The sequence below is a fragment of the Helianthus annuus genome, chromosome 1 (genome assembly GCF_002127325.2).
Source record: "Helianthus annuus cultivar XRQ/B chromosome 1, HanXRQr2.0-SUNRISE, whole genome shotgun sequence".
In the NCBI taxonomy this organism is placed as follows: Eukaryota; Viridiplantae; Streptophyta; class Magnoliopsida; order Asterales; family Asteraceae; genus Helianthus; species Helianthus annuus.
In genome coordinates, this window is record NC_035433.2 from 78,338,588 (window position 1) to 78,357,194 (window position 18,607).

The window sequence follows — 18,607 nt, forward strand, 5'->3', positions numbered from 1 at the left end:
GGGAGATCTAGACTTGCGTCCCCGTTGTTTTCGGTAAAAGAAGCAACCATGATACCCAGATGATAAACAGCATAAAGACCACGTATCTCAGAACCTCGGCAATCTATCAAACGAAATTACGGTACCAAGACCATATATCCGAGAGATGCGCCACACGAGTTACGCAGTTCGTTATGTTTATATGCCAAAGACAGGTTCTTATTCACGCGTAAAACCTACCGATGCAACATATAATGAAGCTGTCACATTTAATAGTTAATCTCATATATATATAGCCATAATCCTGCACCAGATACGACTAACCGATGTACTATCATTTCCCTTATATCTCAAAACAACTTCATTTTTGATTTTTCAAATGTTTTTGTATTTTTCTGAAATTTATCCTACAACTAAGTAAAATATTTTTGGAGTTTTTCAATTTTTCGAAAGCGGTAAGAACTGTACAGAAAAGATAAAATAAAGTTTCTATGCGAGTTTAGAAAGCATTTTACTCTGGGTTGATCATGCCAATCATTCGGACCAGATTCTCAAATCTAGTTCGATCGAATGTTTTCGTAAACAGGTCGGCAAGATTATCCAAGGTGTCTACCCTAACCACTTCAATTAAACCCTTCTCAGCACAGTCGCGAATAAAGTGATGCCTAACATCTATGTGCTTAGTGCGTGAGTGATTTACCGGATTGTTTGTTATGGAAATGGCAGAGTTATTATCAACAAGGATAGGAGTTCGAGTAAAATTCAAACCGTAGTCCCTCATTTGCTGCTGAATCCACAAAACCTGAGCACAACAGCTTGAAGCAGCAATGTACTCGGCCTCGCACGTGGATAGAGAAACGGCAACTTGCTTTTTGCATTGCCAAGAGACAAGACGGTTTCCAAGAAGTTGTGCGCCGCCAGAGGTTGACTTTCTGTTCATCCGGCACCCTCCGAAATCTGCGTCAGCATACGCCATCAAATCCAGACCACCTTCAGCTGGATACCACAATCCAAGCTTAGGCGTTCCTTTCAGATATCTGAAAATACGCTTGACAGCTTTCAAGTGCGATTCCTTCGGAGTTGATTGGTACCTAGCACACAAACAAACAGAGAACATAATATCTGGTCGTGAAGCAGTTAGATACATCAATGAACCTATCATTGCTCGATATAGAGTCGGATCCACTTCAGGATCTTTCTCATCATCGGGTGAAAGCTTGAGATTTGTCGGTAGAGGCGTGTCATAAGGTAAGCTATCTTCCAATCCAAATCTCTTGAGAATCTCGTGGACATACTTTGTCTGATGCACGTACGTCCCGGTTTTTTCTTGACTCACTTGAAGACCTAGAAAGAATGATAACTCGCCCATCGCACTCATTTCAAACTTTGACTTCATCACCTTCTCAAACTCACGACACAACTCTTCATTTGAAGAGCCAAAGATTATGTCATCAACGTAAATTTGCACGATCAGAAAATCTCCCCCTTTCTTCAAAATGAACAGTGTGGAGTCGATTGCACCACGCGAGAACCCATGCTCCAAAAGATGTTTTGACAACGTCTCGTACCATGCTCGAGGAGCCTGATGGAGACCATAGAGAGCCTTGTCCAACAAATAGACCTTGTTGTCTAACCCTGGAGCTTCGAAACCCGGCGGCTGGGACACATACACAGTTTCATGCAATTTCCCGTAAAGGAACGCGCTTTTCACATCCAACTGATAGACCTTGATACGCATGTGTGCAGCAAAGGCTAGAAACAAACGAATAGCTTCCAGTCTTGCCACCGGTGCATAAACTTCTGTATAATCAATCCCTTCTTCCTGATTGAAGCCTTGAACAACCAACCGTGCTTTGTTTCTGACCACGACACCCTTATCGTCTTTCTTGCACTTGAAAACCCATTTCGTGTTGATTGCATGCTGGCCCTTAGGAAGATCGACCAAATTCCACACCTTTAACTTGTCGAACTGAGCTAACTCTTCTTGCATCGCCTCACACCAAGAATTATCCTTCAGAGCCATTTGATAGTTCTTCGGCTCTATCTGAGAGATAAAACATTCGTGCAGGCTAAGATTGTAGATTTCTTCTTTCTTGATAGCAGAGAACAGACATTGCATTTCTGAAATACTTCTTCGCGTTTGCACTCCCGCAGTTGGATTCCCAATAATATTATCAACAGGATGATGAATATTTGTTCTTGGAACTGGGATTGCCGGAGCTTGAAGATTGTTTCCCAAATTCGATTGAATCTCCCCCTCAGCATGTGCATTACTACTAGAAGCTCCACCATTACCAGAAGACGCATCAACATTTGGATATGCTGAAAAGTCAACGTATAGATCTCCACTTGTAGTTTGAGCAGCTGCATTGGGGATCTGCTCAGCAACAACATCATTTACGGTTGAAGAATCAGCGACTGGAACACTCGAAGACACATTTGTAGGAATACTTGCTCTCCAGCTCGCATCCACTTCATCTTGGTTCACAAGATGTGTGTATACAACCTCCGAATCTTCTTCTGAAACATCAGGAAGATCAAACGAATCAAATAATTTATCATAATCATAACCGCTTTTGGGACCGAATTCGGACGGTGGAGGATCGAAACTCAAAGGAGTTATGCCAAACACGATCTCCAATGTTCGCTTCTTGATGTTATAAACGCGTTTGTTTGGAGTTCCATTGGCATAACCCAAAAAGAACCCAATTTCACCAACTTCACCCATTTTCGGAGTATCTTTGGTGCGTTTGATAACACACTTAATCCCAAAAGGTTGAAAACCAGATAGGTTCGGTTTCCTGCCTTCAAGTAATTCATAACAAGTTTTATCTTCTCTTTTGACAGTAAGCACATGATTTAACACATAACATGCAGTGTTCACCGCCTCGGCCCAGAAGAAAATTGGTAATTTTGATTCAGAAAGCATAGTGCGGGCCGCCTCAATGAGGGTACGATTCTTCCGTTCTGCTACTCCGTTCTGTTGCGGAACATATGGAGCGCTGAACTGATGAATTATTCCCATTTCCCGACATAACTCATCCATATACTGATTCTTAAACTCAGTGCCGTTGTCACTTCGGATTTTCTTAATAGGAAGTGAATAATTTTTCTCAAGTTGTTTGAATAAATCTCTTAAAATACCAGCGGTTTGATCCTTTGTTTTTAAGAAAAATACCCATGAATAACGTGAGAAATCGTCAGTGACAACTAAGCAATAAGACATCCCACCAATGCTAGCAACATGAATCGGGCCGAAAAGGTCCATGTGAAGCAATTCAAGTGGTTTTTGGATTGAGTTAACTGTTTTCGGTTTATGAGGCTTTCGTTTGATTTTTCCTTTTTCACAAGATTCACATTTGTTGTGCATATTAAAACTACGTAAAGGAACCCCCAACACCAAGTTGTTTTTCACTAAGTGGTTCATTTTTCGCAGATGCACATGGCCCATTCTCCTATGCCAGAGATACGATTGATCTTCAGTCGCCTTTGAAAGTAGACAAGTCACTGGAGCAGATGAGTTAACCAACGGGCGCATGTCCATGACATATGTGTTATTCACCCTTGGAGCCCTCATAACGATCCAATCTTCAGGAACAACAAATCCCGGACGCAATACGAAGCAAGCTTTATCAGTGAACAGCATCGTGTACTTGTTATCACAGATTTGAGAAACCGACATCAAGTTATGCTTCAGTTCTTCAACGTAGTTCACTTTATGCAGCGTGATTTTTCCATTGGACACAGAGCCTTCACCGGTGATGTAACCACCCTTTTCACCGGCAAAATTCACATAACAACCACGAATTTGTTTAAAGTTGTTCAATAATTCTTTATTTCCTGTCATGTGTCTGGAACAGCCACTATCGATATACCAAATATAGATAGCCCTCTTCAGCTGCTCCTACACTCCCCAACAAAAATTTAGTTAGAGTGTGGGACCCAAGCCATGATGGTCTTGGGTCGTCCTGATTCGTCAACATAAGAAAACTCTTTGAAATAACCATCATCGCCTCTGTGTCCACCATTTCCATTTCGGAAATTGTTGGAATGAGTCCCCGCAAATCGTGGATTATACGGAGTTGACGATCTGTTGGTATAAGCAGAGTTTCCATACCCTCGGCTTCCATAGTTTTGGTAATTGTAATTTTGATTCCTGGATGGCTCAAAATTCCTACCAAATCTAGGAGCATCTTCGTGTCTTGAGAATGATCGTGGATGATTATCCGAATGCGGTCTTTGATTTGGAAATCGGGGGGTGACCCATTTCGATCATTCACGAATCTGTTCTGTGCATGAGGTCTAGCATAGTTGTTGTTCGAACCTCCAGAACGTTTGTCATTCTCAATGCCTTGAAAGGTGACATGATTTTGTCGTCTGTGAGGGGTTTTCTCACGAGTATCATGTCTTTGAGGCACATTTTCTGATCTGTCCCCATGGTTATTAACAGCGGGTTTCTCCTCTTGATCCTGATTTTGTTGTGATTTAACATTTGTTTTAACAACTGGTTTTACTTCTTGTTTAATCACTTTGTTTTTCTCAACCTTTTGACTTTTACCATTTTTCTTTTCAGCATTAACTGATTCATTTTGTGGTTTGTCAACAAAAGGTTTCTTTTGATCAGGATCAACAAGTGATTTACCCCTGTCATCTGGACAGTCTGCTGCTAAGTGTCCTTTCCCACGACACTTGTAGCACTTGCGAATTTTCGCAGCGTTCTTTGGACGTTCCTCATGATCGGTCGAAGATGAAGAGGCATTGGTGGGATTTTTCAAAATTTGGTTCACAAACTGAGAGTTGGAACCTGTTTCGATTTTTACTTCTTCTTTGACAAAATCCTCCCCTTTAACAAACTCAGTTTTAGGGATATTTTTCAAAGTCTTTTTAGTTTTCCCACGTGACTTAGGTTTTGACTTCTCATTTTGAACTTGATTGAAAATTTCTAAAATCTTGTTGCTTATCAAATTTTCAATGTTTTCAAGGTTCACCTCATTTTTCTTTGAAATTCCACTCTTCTTCGACTGATCTGAGTCAGTGACTTCATCTGGTTCAGATTCTGACTCACTTTGTGGTTCAACTGTCAGAGGAGTCTTTGGCACAAAATTTGCCAATTCAGGATCAATGCTTGGCATCGATGTATAGTTATGGTTTACCGGAGGAGGCACCTTGGTATAACCAATGCCAAACATTTCTTCCTCAGATTCCTTGAGACGTTGGCTGTTAATACAGAAATTCATCACTTCAGATGAATCCCTGAATTTTTCAATCTTTCGTTGCAAATCCAAAATCTGATTATCTTTTTCCAAAATGATTTTGTTCTTTTCCAAAACAGAATTTTGACTTGTTTCAAGTTCAGATTTTAATTCTTGATTTCTAAGATTACCCTTAGCCACAAGTCTCTCAAATTCAGAGATATCATTCTTCAGCGCTTTTATCTTAATTCGGTGTTCTTTATCCGAATTAGACAAAACCGCAATGAGTTCTCTGGATTTTTCTAAATCTGCAATTAAGTTTGTGTTATGAAGTGCATATCTATCAATCTTAGTCACAAACTCAACACATCTAGCACATCGCTTATCTACAGAAGATGATTTTACCTCAATGCCAGCCATGAATGCACAAGCCTCGTTTTCTTCGGAATTTTCTTCCAACCTTTTAGCTTCTGCATCCGCAAATTGCTGCATTTCAGCTGTGGAGATGTTGAATTCAAAGCGTTCACCTTTTTCTCCATCTTCTGTCTTGCTAGGCTTCTCAACAGTCTCTTCGATCGAAGGACTTTCATTCTCAGTAACATTTCCCGAATCCAACTCTTCCCCAAGAACTTCAGCCACAACTTCAAGCTCCTCAATGCTTGTATCTTCAACAACCTCTTCATACACTTCTTCGTTCACAATTTCAGCTATAAAAGCTTGTGACACAATAGCTCCTGAGATGTCTTCCAAAGCACAACCCCAGTCATAAGGCTCAGTCACATTCTGTAAAGGTTGAGCCACCATAGCATTGTTTGTCGAAGGTGTGGTATTTTCAGACCCACTTGAACTAGCACTTGAGTTGGAGTTAGCATTTGATGCATTGTTTTGAGGTCTTGAATTGTTTCCTCGAGAGTTGTTATCTCTGTCAGATCTTTCCATCTTCGGCTTTCGACAATCACGTGCGAAATGCCCGTAGATCCCACAGTTGTAACACTTTACCTTTGACATGTCGACCCCCATTCGAGTCTTTGTCTGACCCCCTATGAACTTCCTACCCGTCTTCAGCAGAAACTTCTTCGCTCTACGGACTAGCAATGCCATATTGAGTTGTAGATCAAGTTCTTCCATCTCGTCTTGATCTATCTGATCGAAGTCTTCATCGAGACTTGACGGTCCAACGAGTTTCCCAAGACAGAAGTTCTCGTATGCAGTCATGAAGGACGCCAACAAACCCATATTTTCTTCAATCAACTTCAAACCGCTTGCATCTATCTTAGGAATGTTTACACTTGTTCCTTGAGATTTCTGAGCGCCACTAGAAGAGTACATCCCTTGATTTGAATTGGTTGTTCCACTTGAACTGACAGTGTTGCTTATGAAGGCGTGTTCACTTGTAGGACCTTCATTCTCCGAATACAAAGCAACACCGACACCACCATTACTACCCTTATCCGTTGGTTTCGAAGCCTTATACAACTGAGGATCTTGGATCTTCTCGAAATCAGATGCTTGATCTTCCATATTCCAAGCGTAACCCCTCAGCTTCTGAACAACTTCTTCCAATGAAAGCTCTTCGTAGAGAACACCCTCTCTGATCAAAGCGGTGTACATATTCCATTCTCTTGAAAGACAATTCAGAAACTTCTCAACCTTCTCGAATTCAGTGTAGATACCCTCTTTACTTCTATCAAGTTCGCTCAGCAGATGATAAAATCGATTTACTGTGTCATCAAAAGATTCATTCTTCAAAGCCTTGAACACAACGAATTGAGTCTTCAAACGTTCGAGACGTCGTTTCTTGTACATTTCGTTTCCTTCATATCGCTGGATCATACTATCCCATAATTCCTTTGAGTTATTTCTCTTGCGAAACGTATGAAGTATCGATTGTGTCATTGCCATCGTTATCATTGACATAGCTTTCTCTTCACATTCATAAAACTTCTTCTGGTCATCAGTGAGAGCCAAATACGTATCAATCGTCAACGTACGTATTGGTGTAGCACCACATCCTTTAACGATGCACAACCAGATTTTGATGTCTTTTGCTCGAACATATCTTTCAAAACGCTCCTTCCACTCAGGAAAATCAAGTTCGTTGACCAACAAAGGAGGTTTGTCGTTACTTCCTACCTCAGCATTGTGCTTGAGGCTTTGCACCATCGTAGTCAGATTGTTATTCGCCATTAGCGAACTTCCAAGTGAAGTGAACTTTAATCAGAGTGTGAACCCTGGATCACAAAAACCTGAAACAGAACACAGACAAAAGAGCTCGGACACAACACTGTTAGAAATTTATAACTCAGACACCCTTGATTGAAAAATTTGGACACACTGCACTTATACCTCAGACTAACAGGATAAAAGTAAACTCAGACTCAAGACAATCTAATAAACTTGGACTCAAAAGACTTCTAATAAACTCGGACTTAAAACAAAATAACCTCAGACTCAATAACCTCCGACTAAATACTACCTATATAATAAACTCGGATACTAAATAAATAATTAAACTAGGACACTTAATAAAATGAAACTAAATTCGGAGAAAAACTAAACTCAGACCTATATATTGTATAGATTAAACTCGGACCAACAACCTACAATACTAAACTCGGACTTAAGTTAATAAGAAACTCGGCTCAAGACTTAAAAGAAATAAACTCGGACTTAAGTATTGACAAGGATAGTTGAAACTCGGACAAATTGAGTTAAACACAAACTCGGACGAGACTAAATAACGATATAAATCGAGTTATACTCGGACAAAACAATTTTTCAAACTCGGACAATGATGGCTAGATATTAAACTCGGCAAGATATTAAACTTAAATTAAACTCGGACTCATCTAAAATACTTACTAACTCGGACTACTAGTAATAAAATAAAATCGGACTAACTAAATAAACAATAACCTCGGACTAACTAAAACAAACTCAGACAAGGACTACCTAAACTAAACTCGGACAAGGACAAACTTAATAAAACCATTAAACTCAGACATGGCTAAACTCGGACCGAATGAAAACTTAAATTAAGACTCAAATAAGAAAATCGGACAAAAGTGAAACTCAGACTAATTTACCTATAAAAGGAAAAGATCGGACCAAAGCAATGAAAAACTCAGACTCAATAATCTTTAAAAGGAAAAACTCAGACTATGGAAAAAGCTCAGACTGGTTTGAAACTCAGACAAGTTTCAAAACTCAGAAAGAAACCAATCTTCGGAGTATCTCCCCAATGTGACTACACACTGGTTCAACAATACCCCGGAGACACAAACACAAAGTGTAAACCTCAGACCAAGCTTCCAAAGATCAAAACTCAGAATCTTTTATCTCCTTCAAAGCTCTGTATGAACAAGAACAAAAACCCTGTAAAACCCAGATGAAGAAAACACTAAAAACTCTCTAAACTACTCAAAATCCATCATCCAAACACTAGAAAGGAATGAAGAATCATGAATAACACACAAAAACTCACTAAAATCTCACTAAACCCTATCAAAGTATGAACTAATCTCACCAAAACCTTCAAACTAAGAACACCTACAGTAGTATGAGCACACTGCTCTGATACCACTTGTAAGGCCTCCTAATCCAAGATCTCACTCACCTAAAGCAACCAACAGGTGTGCGGAATCCACCTGATGATCAACCACTGTAGATGAACACAAGAATGCAAGGATTTGAGAGAGAAATCAAGAATACACAGAGTATTCTTGATGAAGATGAATGACGTCACTCACACAAAGCGCCGCCAGACAAAAAGCACAATGATTAGGGCACAGAAATTCACACAGAAATCGTTACCTTGTCTATTCCATATTAAAGTATATATACAAGGTGAAACCCAGACTTTCCACACCAAATAGAAAGCCCGGACAAAACATAGAGCACAAAGCCAACACAGAGTTTATGCTACAAAACTCAGACAAACCAAGACTATACAAACTCAGACAAGGCTAGTCCAAATAAACTCTGTCTAAAATTAAACTCTTTCCAAATAAACTCTTTCCAAATAAACTCTTTCTATAAAACCCTTTCCATAAACTCCTTCTAGAAGAAACTCTTCCATAAACTCTTTCTAGAATAAACTCTTTCTAGACTTTGGACAATGTTCAATAAAGACCCTTGATGTTGGAAGCCTTGCACTTATCATCCAAAAGTGCATTAACATATCTAAAGTCGACAGTTGTTTCAAAGCGTTGTTTACTGAAGACCTGTGGGAATCTTTATGAAAGCTGATGGTTCAAGACTGAAGACCTGCAGGATTCGGTTTTGGGTTTGACGTTTCTTTGGGATTTTACAGGGATCTGGGGGTAACTCAATTCGTTGAGTTTGCAAACGATGTACTTGGTCTAGCTGACTTCCTGAGTACTGATGCTGGTTGAGCTTGCAAGGGATACACTTGGTCTAGCTGACTTTCCTGAGTGTTGATGCTGAAGATTAAAGTGCATTACTTGGTCGATTCCACAAAGGCGGTTTACAGAAGACAGTTCACCAGAAATCTCTATCAATGTAGTATGCTTGAAGATCAAGACTTGATGCAGTTTTTAAAGAATGGAACCCTTATCAAATGCCGTTTGGAGTATTGGAAGATCAGCGGAAGATCGGTCAATTAAGGAAATTGCACAACTCCCAACACGGATACGCGTACTTTAAGGGGGAAATATTATACAAGGAGCATCAAGATACTACTTACCTGGATCATCGGTCAAGGGGGAATTTTGGTAACACAGAGAAGATGAATACTTGACTGAAGATCGATTGCAGTTGCATTTTCAGCATTCGACAGCAACGGACAAGGGGGAATTTGTTGATGCAGATTTTGTGTCCGATGCTTGTCGAATAGATTAGTTTTATTTTACGCTGAATTTGTAATAGTTAGTGAAACGGTCTATCGAACGTGTATAGACCCGCTCGTTTGAAGTGGTCAAACGAGAGGGTTATTCGGTCGACCGTGTGTGTTTGAAAGACAAGGGGTGTGACTATAAATAGAAAACCCTTGCCATTTCAAACACTTGGAGATTTTAGGAGGTTTGAGACCTCACCAGGGAGAGATCACCACTTGGTCTCTCCCCGGATGTATACTCCTTTGGTATTAGTTCGGTTATCATATAATCGGGCCGATTTGTAATGTTTTACTACCGATTAATACAAAGAAGTTTGTTTTTCCGTCTCTAATCTCTCCCCTCTTGAACCGATCTCACAAGAATCACGGTTTCGGTCACGAAACAGGGACCTGCAATTATATATTCAAATAACACTTTTTTTGGTAACACATGTAGGTAAAATAAGTCATTTAGGACGTTCAATGAGCATAACATTTTTTTAAATGTACAAGCGACCTTCCTTTGTATATATTCATATGCCCAACTCAAATACTGTTATACCAGATTGAGACCATGTTTCTTTCAATTCTTTTTCTTTGGATGCCTATTCTGTTATTCATAGCCACTGCAACTGAATTTAAAATCAATCACTGTGACCTTAACACCACCAGCCATACAAACAATTCCATTTTTTATTCAAATGTTATCCAAGTCCTTGACTCACTTGCTTCACAGACCACCATCAATGATCAGCAATTCATAAACAAGAGTACTGGTATTCGACCGGACATAGCCTACGGTCTCTACCTTTGTAGGGCTGATGTTCTTGCAAACGACTGTCATAACTGTTTGCTCAGAGCCCGTGATGATATCAACAAGACATGCCCCTTGTCAAAAGCAGCCGTGTGGTGGACCGACACCTGCATGTTACGTTATGCAAATTATTCAATGGTCTCAGTGATGAATTCTGCTACTTTTTTCGAGATCTATAATGACGTTAATATTTCAGAAGTGGCTAATGAGCAAAATCAATTTTCGCTAGTTGCTAATAATCTTATGGTTCAACTATCAAAACGTGCATCAAATGATATGAAAAAGATGTTTGCATACGATGAAGTATCCTACAATGACGAAAAGATTTATGGATATGTCCACTGCACACCGGATTTATCAGGTTCTGATTGTAATAAATGTCTTCAAGTGAGTGTAGATCGTTTGCGTCCGTACTGTTATGGGAGAAAAGGAGGACGATTGGTGGCCGCGAGTTGCAATGTTAGATTTGAGATCTATAAGTTCTTACAATTCCCAACAGCCTCATCAGACAAACCAGGTTTATAATCTCTGCTTCATTCGGCGTTAATGTGAAAGCGCTTTCTTTGTTCTAAAAGTATTTTGTCTTTCTGTGATTGATATCAATTATAATAATTTGAATTGATAAAGAGTTTCAGTGATTTTTTAATTGATGGCAACAGATTATGTTAGCCTGTTGACTGATTTTTATAATATTCTTCAATGAAAAGTTGTCTTAAATATTGATTTTTAAACTAAACTTCAGTTATTTAGGGTGGAGTTCGGCTACAAAATTCATTTTTCCTACAAAATGTACAAAGGCATAAAACACCACAATTTCAGCCATAAAATACACTCAAAATCCACAAATAACAGAGTGAAGATCAATAAAGACAATATCCAAACCCTAACGGCCAATGAAAACTTCAAACACACCATAGTAGAACTTTGAATATAAAACACAACATGATAATCAACATAAAACACACTAATGTTAGTCATTCGATAATCAAAGCCTTATAATCCAAAACACAAAACAAAACCCACAAATATGATGTTTTAGTAATCTTCTCTTTGTTATTTGTTGGTTTTGAATTTGTTTTGTGGTTGACATTATAGTGTTTTATTACTTTTTACACTTTGTAGGAAAAATTAACTTTGTAGCCAACTCTTACATAGGAGTCTTAATTATCATATGATTATTGTCATTATGTGTTTTAAACAAAAACTGTAATTGGTCAATGTAATCAAACAAGGGAGACGAACCCCAATTAGTACACTACTAGAAAACTTTCTCCTTTGTGACAGCCAAATTTGTAGAAAATTTGTAGGCAATCGGTCTTACTCACAGATTTGCTACAAAAAAATTCGTGCAAAATAGAATTGTCGAAAATCTCGTTAGCTACAAAACTATGACAAAATTTCCCACAAATTTTTGACAAATCTATATCGTTAGAAATGTTGCCACAAAATACCTACAAACCGTTTTTTTATGTTTTTCCTACAATTCTTCCACAATTATGCCTATTTTTGTATTTTATTTTATGGTATTTTACTTTTAAAATTAATAACACTAATGACAAAAATTATCCATAATTATGAATAATTATTTTATTTTGCGACAAAATTTCTACAAAATTATAAAACTTTCTCTTAACATTTTGCTACAAATTTCCTACAAATAAAACATATATTTTTTAATGTTGTGACAAATTTCCTACAACTTAAAAAATAGTTTTTTTAAGTTTTGTGACAAAATTCCTACAAACTAAAAAAAACAAAATTTAAAGGTTACGACAAAATTCCTACAAACAAAAAAAAACAAAATTTAAAGGTTATGACAAAATTTCTACAAACCATGAAAAACAAAATTTAAAAGTTACGACAAAATTCCTACAAACCAAAAAAAAAATTTGAAGGTTGCCACAAATTTCCTACAACTCAGCCTGCATCTGTTTGCTACGAATTTGTGACAAACTGTAACAAATTAAAGAAATTAAATAAAACCATTTTTTATGAAAAAAATGCAGCAAAATTACTATTATAATTTCAAAAATTATTACAGCAATATTCTAAAACATTCCAAAAATATTAAAGCAACATTCCAAGACATTCCAAACATTCCAAAAAATTAAAAACATTCCAAAACGCACAAAAAATCCTAACTAAAAGCAATCAAAACTAATCCGTTGTTTAACATTACAATACTTAACTAGACGAGAGTTTTTACTCATTTCCGATGCTTTTCAGCTTTTCTTCTATAAGTTTTTGCCATGCCGCTTGGTCGGCCCGCTCTTTCTCGCGCTCTTGTTGAAATTTTTCGAACCGGGATTCTATGTTTTGTCGGGCCTCCCGTTCTTTTTCTAATTCCTCTTGAACCTTTTGAAGCTAAAAGTTGTACAAAAAGATATAATTAATAAACATAGTCAAAATTCACATATCATTTAACAATAATACGATATTCTAGTCATGGTAAACCATCTAGTCATCTAGACCATTAAGTACACACGAATATGAAGTACATATATGTTAAAATCGGCCAAAACACCTTTTGCCAAGAAACTGACATTTGAGAGTCAGAGATTGAAAATTAAAAAATATTGACCCGCCAGTTTTATCATAGGTTTATTTCAAGCAACTTACCAAACACTAGAAGCACTACAAAAAAAAAATGCCAAATAGTGGCATACAAATAGTGCCACAGAAAACCAATAAAGTGCCACTAAACAGAAAAAAAATAACATTAAAAGTGCCTTAGAGATGTTTACCTTGATGGTAATTGGGTATTGGATGTAAATTAATGTTTTCATCATCGTCATTGTCATTCCCGTGCAGAAAAGGTTCCATCAATAGTCCTTAGCACTTAGTCTATCCAAGACCCTGGCAATGCATAGTTGAACAAATTTTATTGAAGGATCGAAGAAATAATAATAATAATAATAATAATAATAGTAGTAGTTGAAATAGCTCAAGATCAATCAAACAAATCGAGTCTAAACAAGCCCACGATATATATGTAATTTTTAGTTAATATATAAAATGTATTTTTAAATATTTATACCTACTAATTAAAATTTATGAAAAAAATGAATTTTATAATTAATATAAGTTAAATAATAAACAAGCCGAGCCAGAGCTGAGCTCGAGCTCGAGCTAGAAAAACTACCTACAAGCCGAGCTCGACCTTTAGAAACAAAACTCGAATCAAGTCAAGCTCGAGCTCAAATCAAATAATTCATAAGAATATAGTTTTAAATTGCAAAATTCTATTCAAGAAGAAAAAAACAACATAACTTAAAAACCTATCAGGCTAGCCCACATGAGGACTTTTGTCTTCACCAACCGTAAAAGATTATAAAGAATATGGAGATGTTATACCTTAGATAAAATAAAAGGTTGGATATCCTTGCAACAACAGATCATCTGCATAATTAACAATGTAACTCTAATAACAAATGTTAAGCATCAGCATGTATTATGTTGCAGCATAGAGTGAGCAAACCTGGTAGTTCTCAATTTCCAATGCTTGCTATATCCAGATATCCCAACAACTTCTTATCATAGATGATTAATCCAATGTATGGTCATAGATGCATGCTCATCAGAATTGATGTCAAAATCTTCATTGCTGATGAATGAGTAGAGATTCTTCATTCTTCACATTGTAACGATAATCATCAAATCAAATCATTTGCCAACACAAGGTAAAATTAAAATTAGAAGACAAAATCGATTACGGCTAATGCGCGGCGATCAAATCAAAGACCACGGCACCTCCAAAGCAAATCAAATCAAATGTTTCTAATTGTTGAGGATTCGGTGAAGAGCAGAACGTCACCGGTTATTCAGGCGATAACACTGCTGCGGCGCTGTGTGCCGCCGGACTTAGTTAACGATGCCATGTTGTTGATTGATCATGAAGGAACAAAAAAACAAGAATATATCAACAATAATCAATTTTAACGAAAAACTTACAAATAAATGTCTAGAAACTTTGTAAGCATCCTCAATAAAATTGGTACGGAAATGGACTTACCATATATGACATAATCATACCTAGCAAGTGCAAGTATAATAGGCTTGCATGGGTTAGTAAACAAACGCATTATCTGCATGAAAATAAGGTTAATAATCTGACTTTTACATACCCATTTGACCCGTTATACATGAAAAATAACAGAATTGACCCATCAATCACAAGTAAATGGGTCGAAATTGGCACATGTAATTTGAATAATCAATAGAGTAGGAAGGTACAATGTTTACGGGAGCATCAACGATAAGAACAAGACTTACAATCCTGCAATGCATGAGATTCATAATTAAGCAACATTCCCACTATCAACGATGAACCCCAGCCTTCAATAAATGCAATAACACATGGAACGCTTAAATCATTAAACTCTTAAAGGGTGCCCAAAAAAACTGTAAAAAGGATTAGATAACAAGTGTTATTGAGCCTACCAAAGTACCAAAAAGAAAAGTATAGAAAAAGCAACCTTTTTCTACTTTCTTGCACCCTGACAACTAAATAATCATAAGAACCAGGATCTTAAAGTAAACTAAAACAAAATATACAGTGACAATTAAACAAATTTAAAGAAAGAATATGAAAGCACTTAATAGAACTTAAACTCAAAAAAAAAAATATCATGCCATATGTACAGTTGACAATTTTGATGCTCACCACTCCAGCAGGTCAAAGACTCAAGACTTTTATGAGTTAAGTTTAAAAAAAGTATGCAAGTTTTAGCAATGGCTGCAATGTAAATGCCAAAGTTTCATGCAAGAATCTTAAAAAAAAAACAATTTCTTTTTCCCATATTATAAACTGAAAATCAACCAATTGAACGTAAATTAAGTGCAGTGAAGAAAGAAGAAAAAGAGATTGACCTTAGAGTTGTTCATCAAATGAGTTGTGTACTAGTGAAGTACCTGTCAATAATAGAAACACATATATAGCCTGATCAGTAGGGTTGCAAGTCATCTATGGATTCAAGATAATAATTCATTATCCTTGACAACAATAAAAGACATCATTTGACAGCAATAAAATAAACCAGCCATTCTGCACTCTTTTAACAGCAGCAATATTAATCTTTTGTCGCTGCTAATACTCCCAAATGTCGCCTCTAAAGGTTTTAGCGGCGACTTGTCGCCGCTAATAAGTCGTAAAGGTAATAAGAGCCCAACTTAAAACATTCTAACTCAGGAAAATCGACTTCTTCTAATTCAAGAAACTTGACAACAATAGCACAATAACCTGCCCTATCTTACTTGACATTCTAATTTTGACAATAAGAGACAAATTTGTAAAGATTACATTGTGGTGCGCGGGGCTGAGGACACCGGGCAGAGGAGGTGGTGCGCAGGGCAGGGCTGTGTTTTAAATATAATCTGATGCACTATATGCAAATTTGCTTTTTAGTCAAAACATGAAATTTTTCTAAAGTAGTAACGACATGTCTAAACCATCCAAACTAACAAATCCGAACCAGCTAAACTAACATACAGTTAGTCCAAACAACTTACAATTACACCGCAACAAGCTGAATACCCAACCCGAACCCGGACCCGCAACCTGCAACAACCTGAACAATCAAGCCCAACCCACACCTGGACCCGGACCCAAAACCCTAACAGCACTTGTCTTTGACTAAAAAAAAGTCAAACAACATGGAATCAAAACCTCAAATGGTCAAAAGACCCACCGAATCGACTAGAATGTATGTGTGTTAAACTAAAAAAATAAGACAAATCTACTGAAATTCAAAGAAATTAGGAATGTAGATACCGATTTGGATGTTGGTGCGTCGTTAGTGATGAAGACCAGTGGTGGTGGTTTCGGAGCCGCGGATGAAGATGGCGGTTGGTGGGGGTGCGTCTGATGCACGAAGGGTTGAAGGTGGGGTGCGTCTGGTGCCGGTTGGTGTATGTGGTGGTGATTTTGGAGATGGGTCTCGTATGCGTAGTATTTTGGGGGAGATACTGCAATACTGAAGGAAATATTTGGGGGCGTATGAGAGAACTGGTGAAAATAGATGGGAGGGAAAAAGCCCGCCTATAATTATATTTCCCATCCATTGGATCAGAACCCTAATTAACGGTCAGGTTTAATCAAGAAAGAGTAAAAGCGGATCCATGTGCTTGTCGCCACTAAAGGGAGGGATCGCCGCTAAAGGGGTCGCCCTATTGCTCATTTTTCTTGTAGTGTTCGTATTCAAATAGAGTGAACGCAATGGATGAGATTTTGGAGAGATAAAAATTAGGGGCTGTTTTGTAGGCTCTGAATGGTCATTAAGAGGCTACCTCTTAATGGAACCATTAAGAATTTTACCAATGAGAAGGTAGAAGAATGTGACATGTGATGATTTACCATTCAGAGGTTACCTCTTAACCATTCAGACTTGAGGTTACCTCTTATTCATTCAGAGGTTTTAAACCACTAAGAGGTAACATCTGAATGGTCATTAAGAGGCTACCAAACAGCCCCTTAGAGTGGGGGAAATTGATTTTTTGGTGAGAGTGAGAGGAAAATTAATGAGGGGTTAGGGGAATGAGCGGGAATGAAATGGATTTTTTATAGTAAAATGATATATATATTTATACGTTACATAGTTAGTCCATGTGGTTTTCACAAATTAACAATCTAAGGTACTAATAGTTTAAAATCACTTCTTAGGGTACTAACTTTCTATTTTTTAACATGTGGGAGTATTAACGTTAATTCCCTTGTTAACTATTAGTACCTTGAATTGTTAGTTTGTGTAAACCACAGGGACTAGCTATGTAATTAATACCCAACATGTTAAAAAATGGAAAGTTAGTACCCGCCACCAACCTTCGCTGACCACCACCACCGTCCTCCGCCGCCACCGTCACCTGCCGCCACCGCCATCGACTACCAGCGTTGCCACCCACCATCGCAAACCACCGCCACCCCGATTTAAGAAAATCGGGTTATACGTGAACCTCTTCGAAGAGTTATAGTTTTGTACGTTAATATCTTATGGCCTGGTATCATATAATATCGCATCGTGTTGTATAGTATATTATAGTATGGTATAGTCTAGTATAATAAAGTCTAATATGGTATATACTATGGTATGGTATACGATCTATACTAATATAGTATAATGTAGTAGTATAATATCATAACGTATCGTATAGTATAGGTATTAGTATATATAGACATATAATAATAGATATATACACAACCATTTTCTATTATGTAACCATATCCATTTTGATATTATTATTATTTTCTATAATATAGTATCGTATTGTACGGTACGGTAGAAAACAGTATAGTAAAGTTTACCATAGTGTATTATAGTACAGTATTCCATAGTGTAGTGTTGTACAGTATAAGATCGTATCGTATTGTAAAATACAATACATTATCGTATACTATATTGTATAGCATGGTATGGTACGGTACGGTACGGTACGGTACGGTATGGTATGGTAAGGTATGCTACGGTACGGTACTGTACGGTACGGTATTGTATGGTAAGGTATGGTATGGTACGATAGGGTATGGTACGGTACGGTAGGGTATCGTATAGTATAGGGTCGCATCGTACAATATAGTATCGTATACAGTATAGTATAGTGGTACGGTACGTTACGGTATGGTATCGTACAGAGTATAGTATAGTGGTATGGTATGGTATGGTATGGTATGGTATGGTATGGTATGGTATGGTATGGTATGGTATGGTATGGTATGGTATGGTATGGTATGGTATGGTATGGTATGGTATGGTATGGTATGGTATGGTATGGTATGGTATGGTATGGTATGGTATG

General features: G+C 37.5%; 1 protein-coding gene and 1 long non-coding RNA gene across 10 annotated transcripts; one reads left to right on the plus strand and one right to left on the minus strand.

Moving 5' to 3' along the window:
- The first annotated feature begins 10,579 nt into the window (after positions 1–10,579).
- Positions 10,580–11,344, plus strand: LOC118490469 (cysteine-rich repeat secretory protein 38-like). The gene has a single exon (XM_035988128.1). The coding sequence runs from the start codon at positions 10,580–10,582 to the stop codon at positions 11,342–11,344; it is 765 nt and encodes a 254-aa protein (XP_035844021.1).
- Positions 11,345–12,943: 1,599 nt separating this feature from the next.
- On the minus strand, positions 12,944–16,836 carry LOC110870262. Of its 9 annotated transcripts, none has more exons than XR_004867066.1 (9): positions 16,590–16,836; positions 15,689–15,730; positions 15,053–15,220; positions 14,832–14,904; positions 14,533–14,679; positions 14,298–14,450; positions 14,174–14,218; positions 13,564–13,675; positions 12,944–13,183 (listed from the first exon to the last, which is right to left on the minus strand). It is a non-coding gene; the product is annotated as an uncharacterized LOC110870262 (long non-coding RNA). The 9 variants fall into 9 exon arrangements; XR_002553138.2 differs by having other exon boundaries at positions 15,092–15,220; positions 16,590–16,835; XR_002553134.2 differs by having other exon boundaries at positions 14,533–14,904; positions 15,053–15,095.
- Positions 16,837–18,607: the final 1,771 nt, after the last annotated feature.

Excerpts from the sequence above, each read along its gene's own strand:
- LOC118490469 (XM_035988128.1), top strand. The coding sequence starts at position 10,580 with ATGTTTCTTTCAATTCTTTTTCTTTGGATGCCTATTCTGTTATTCATA.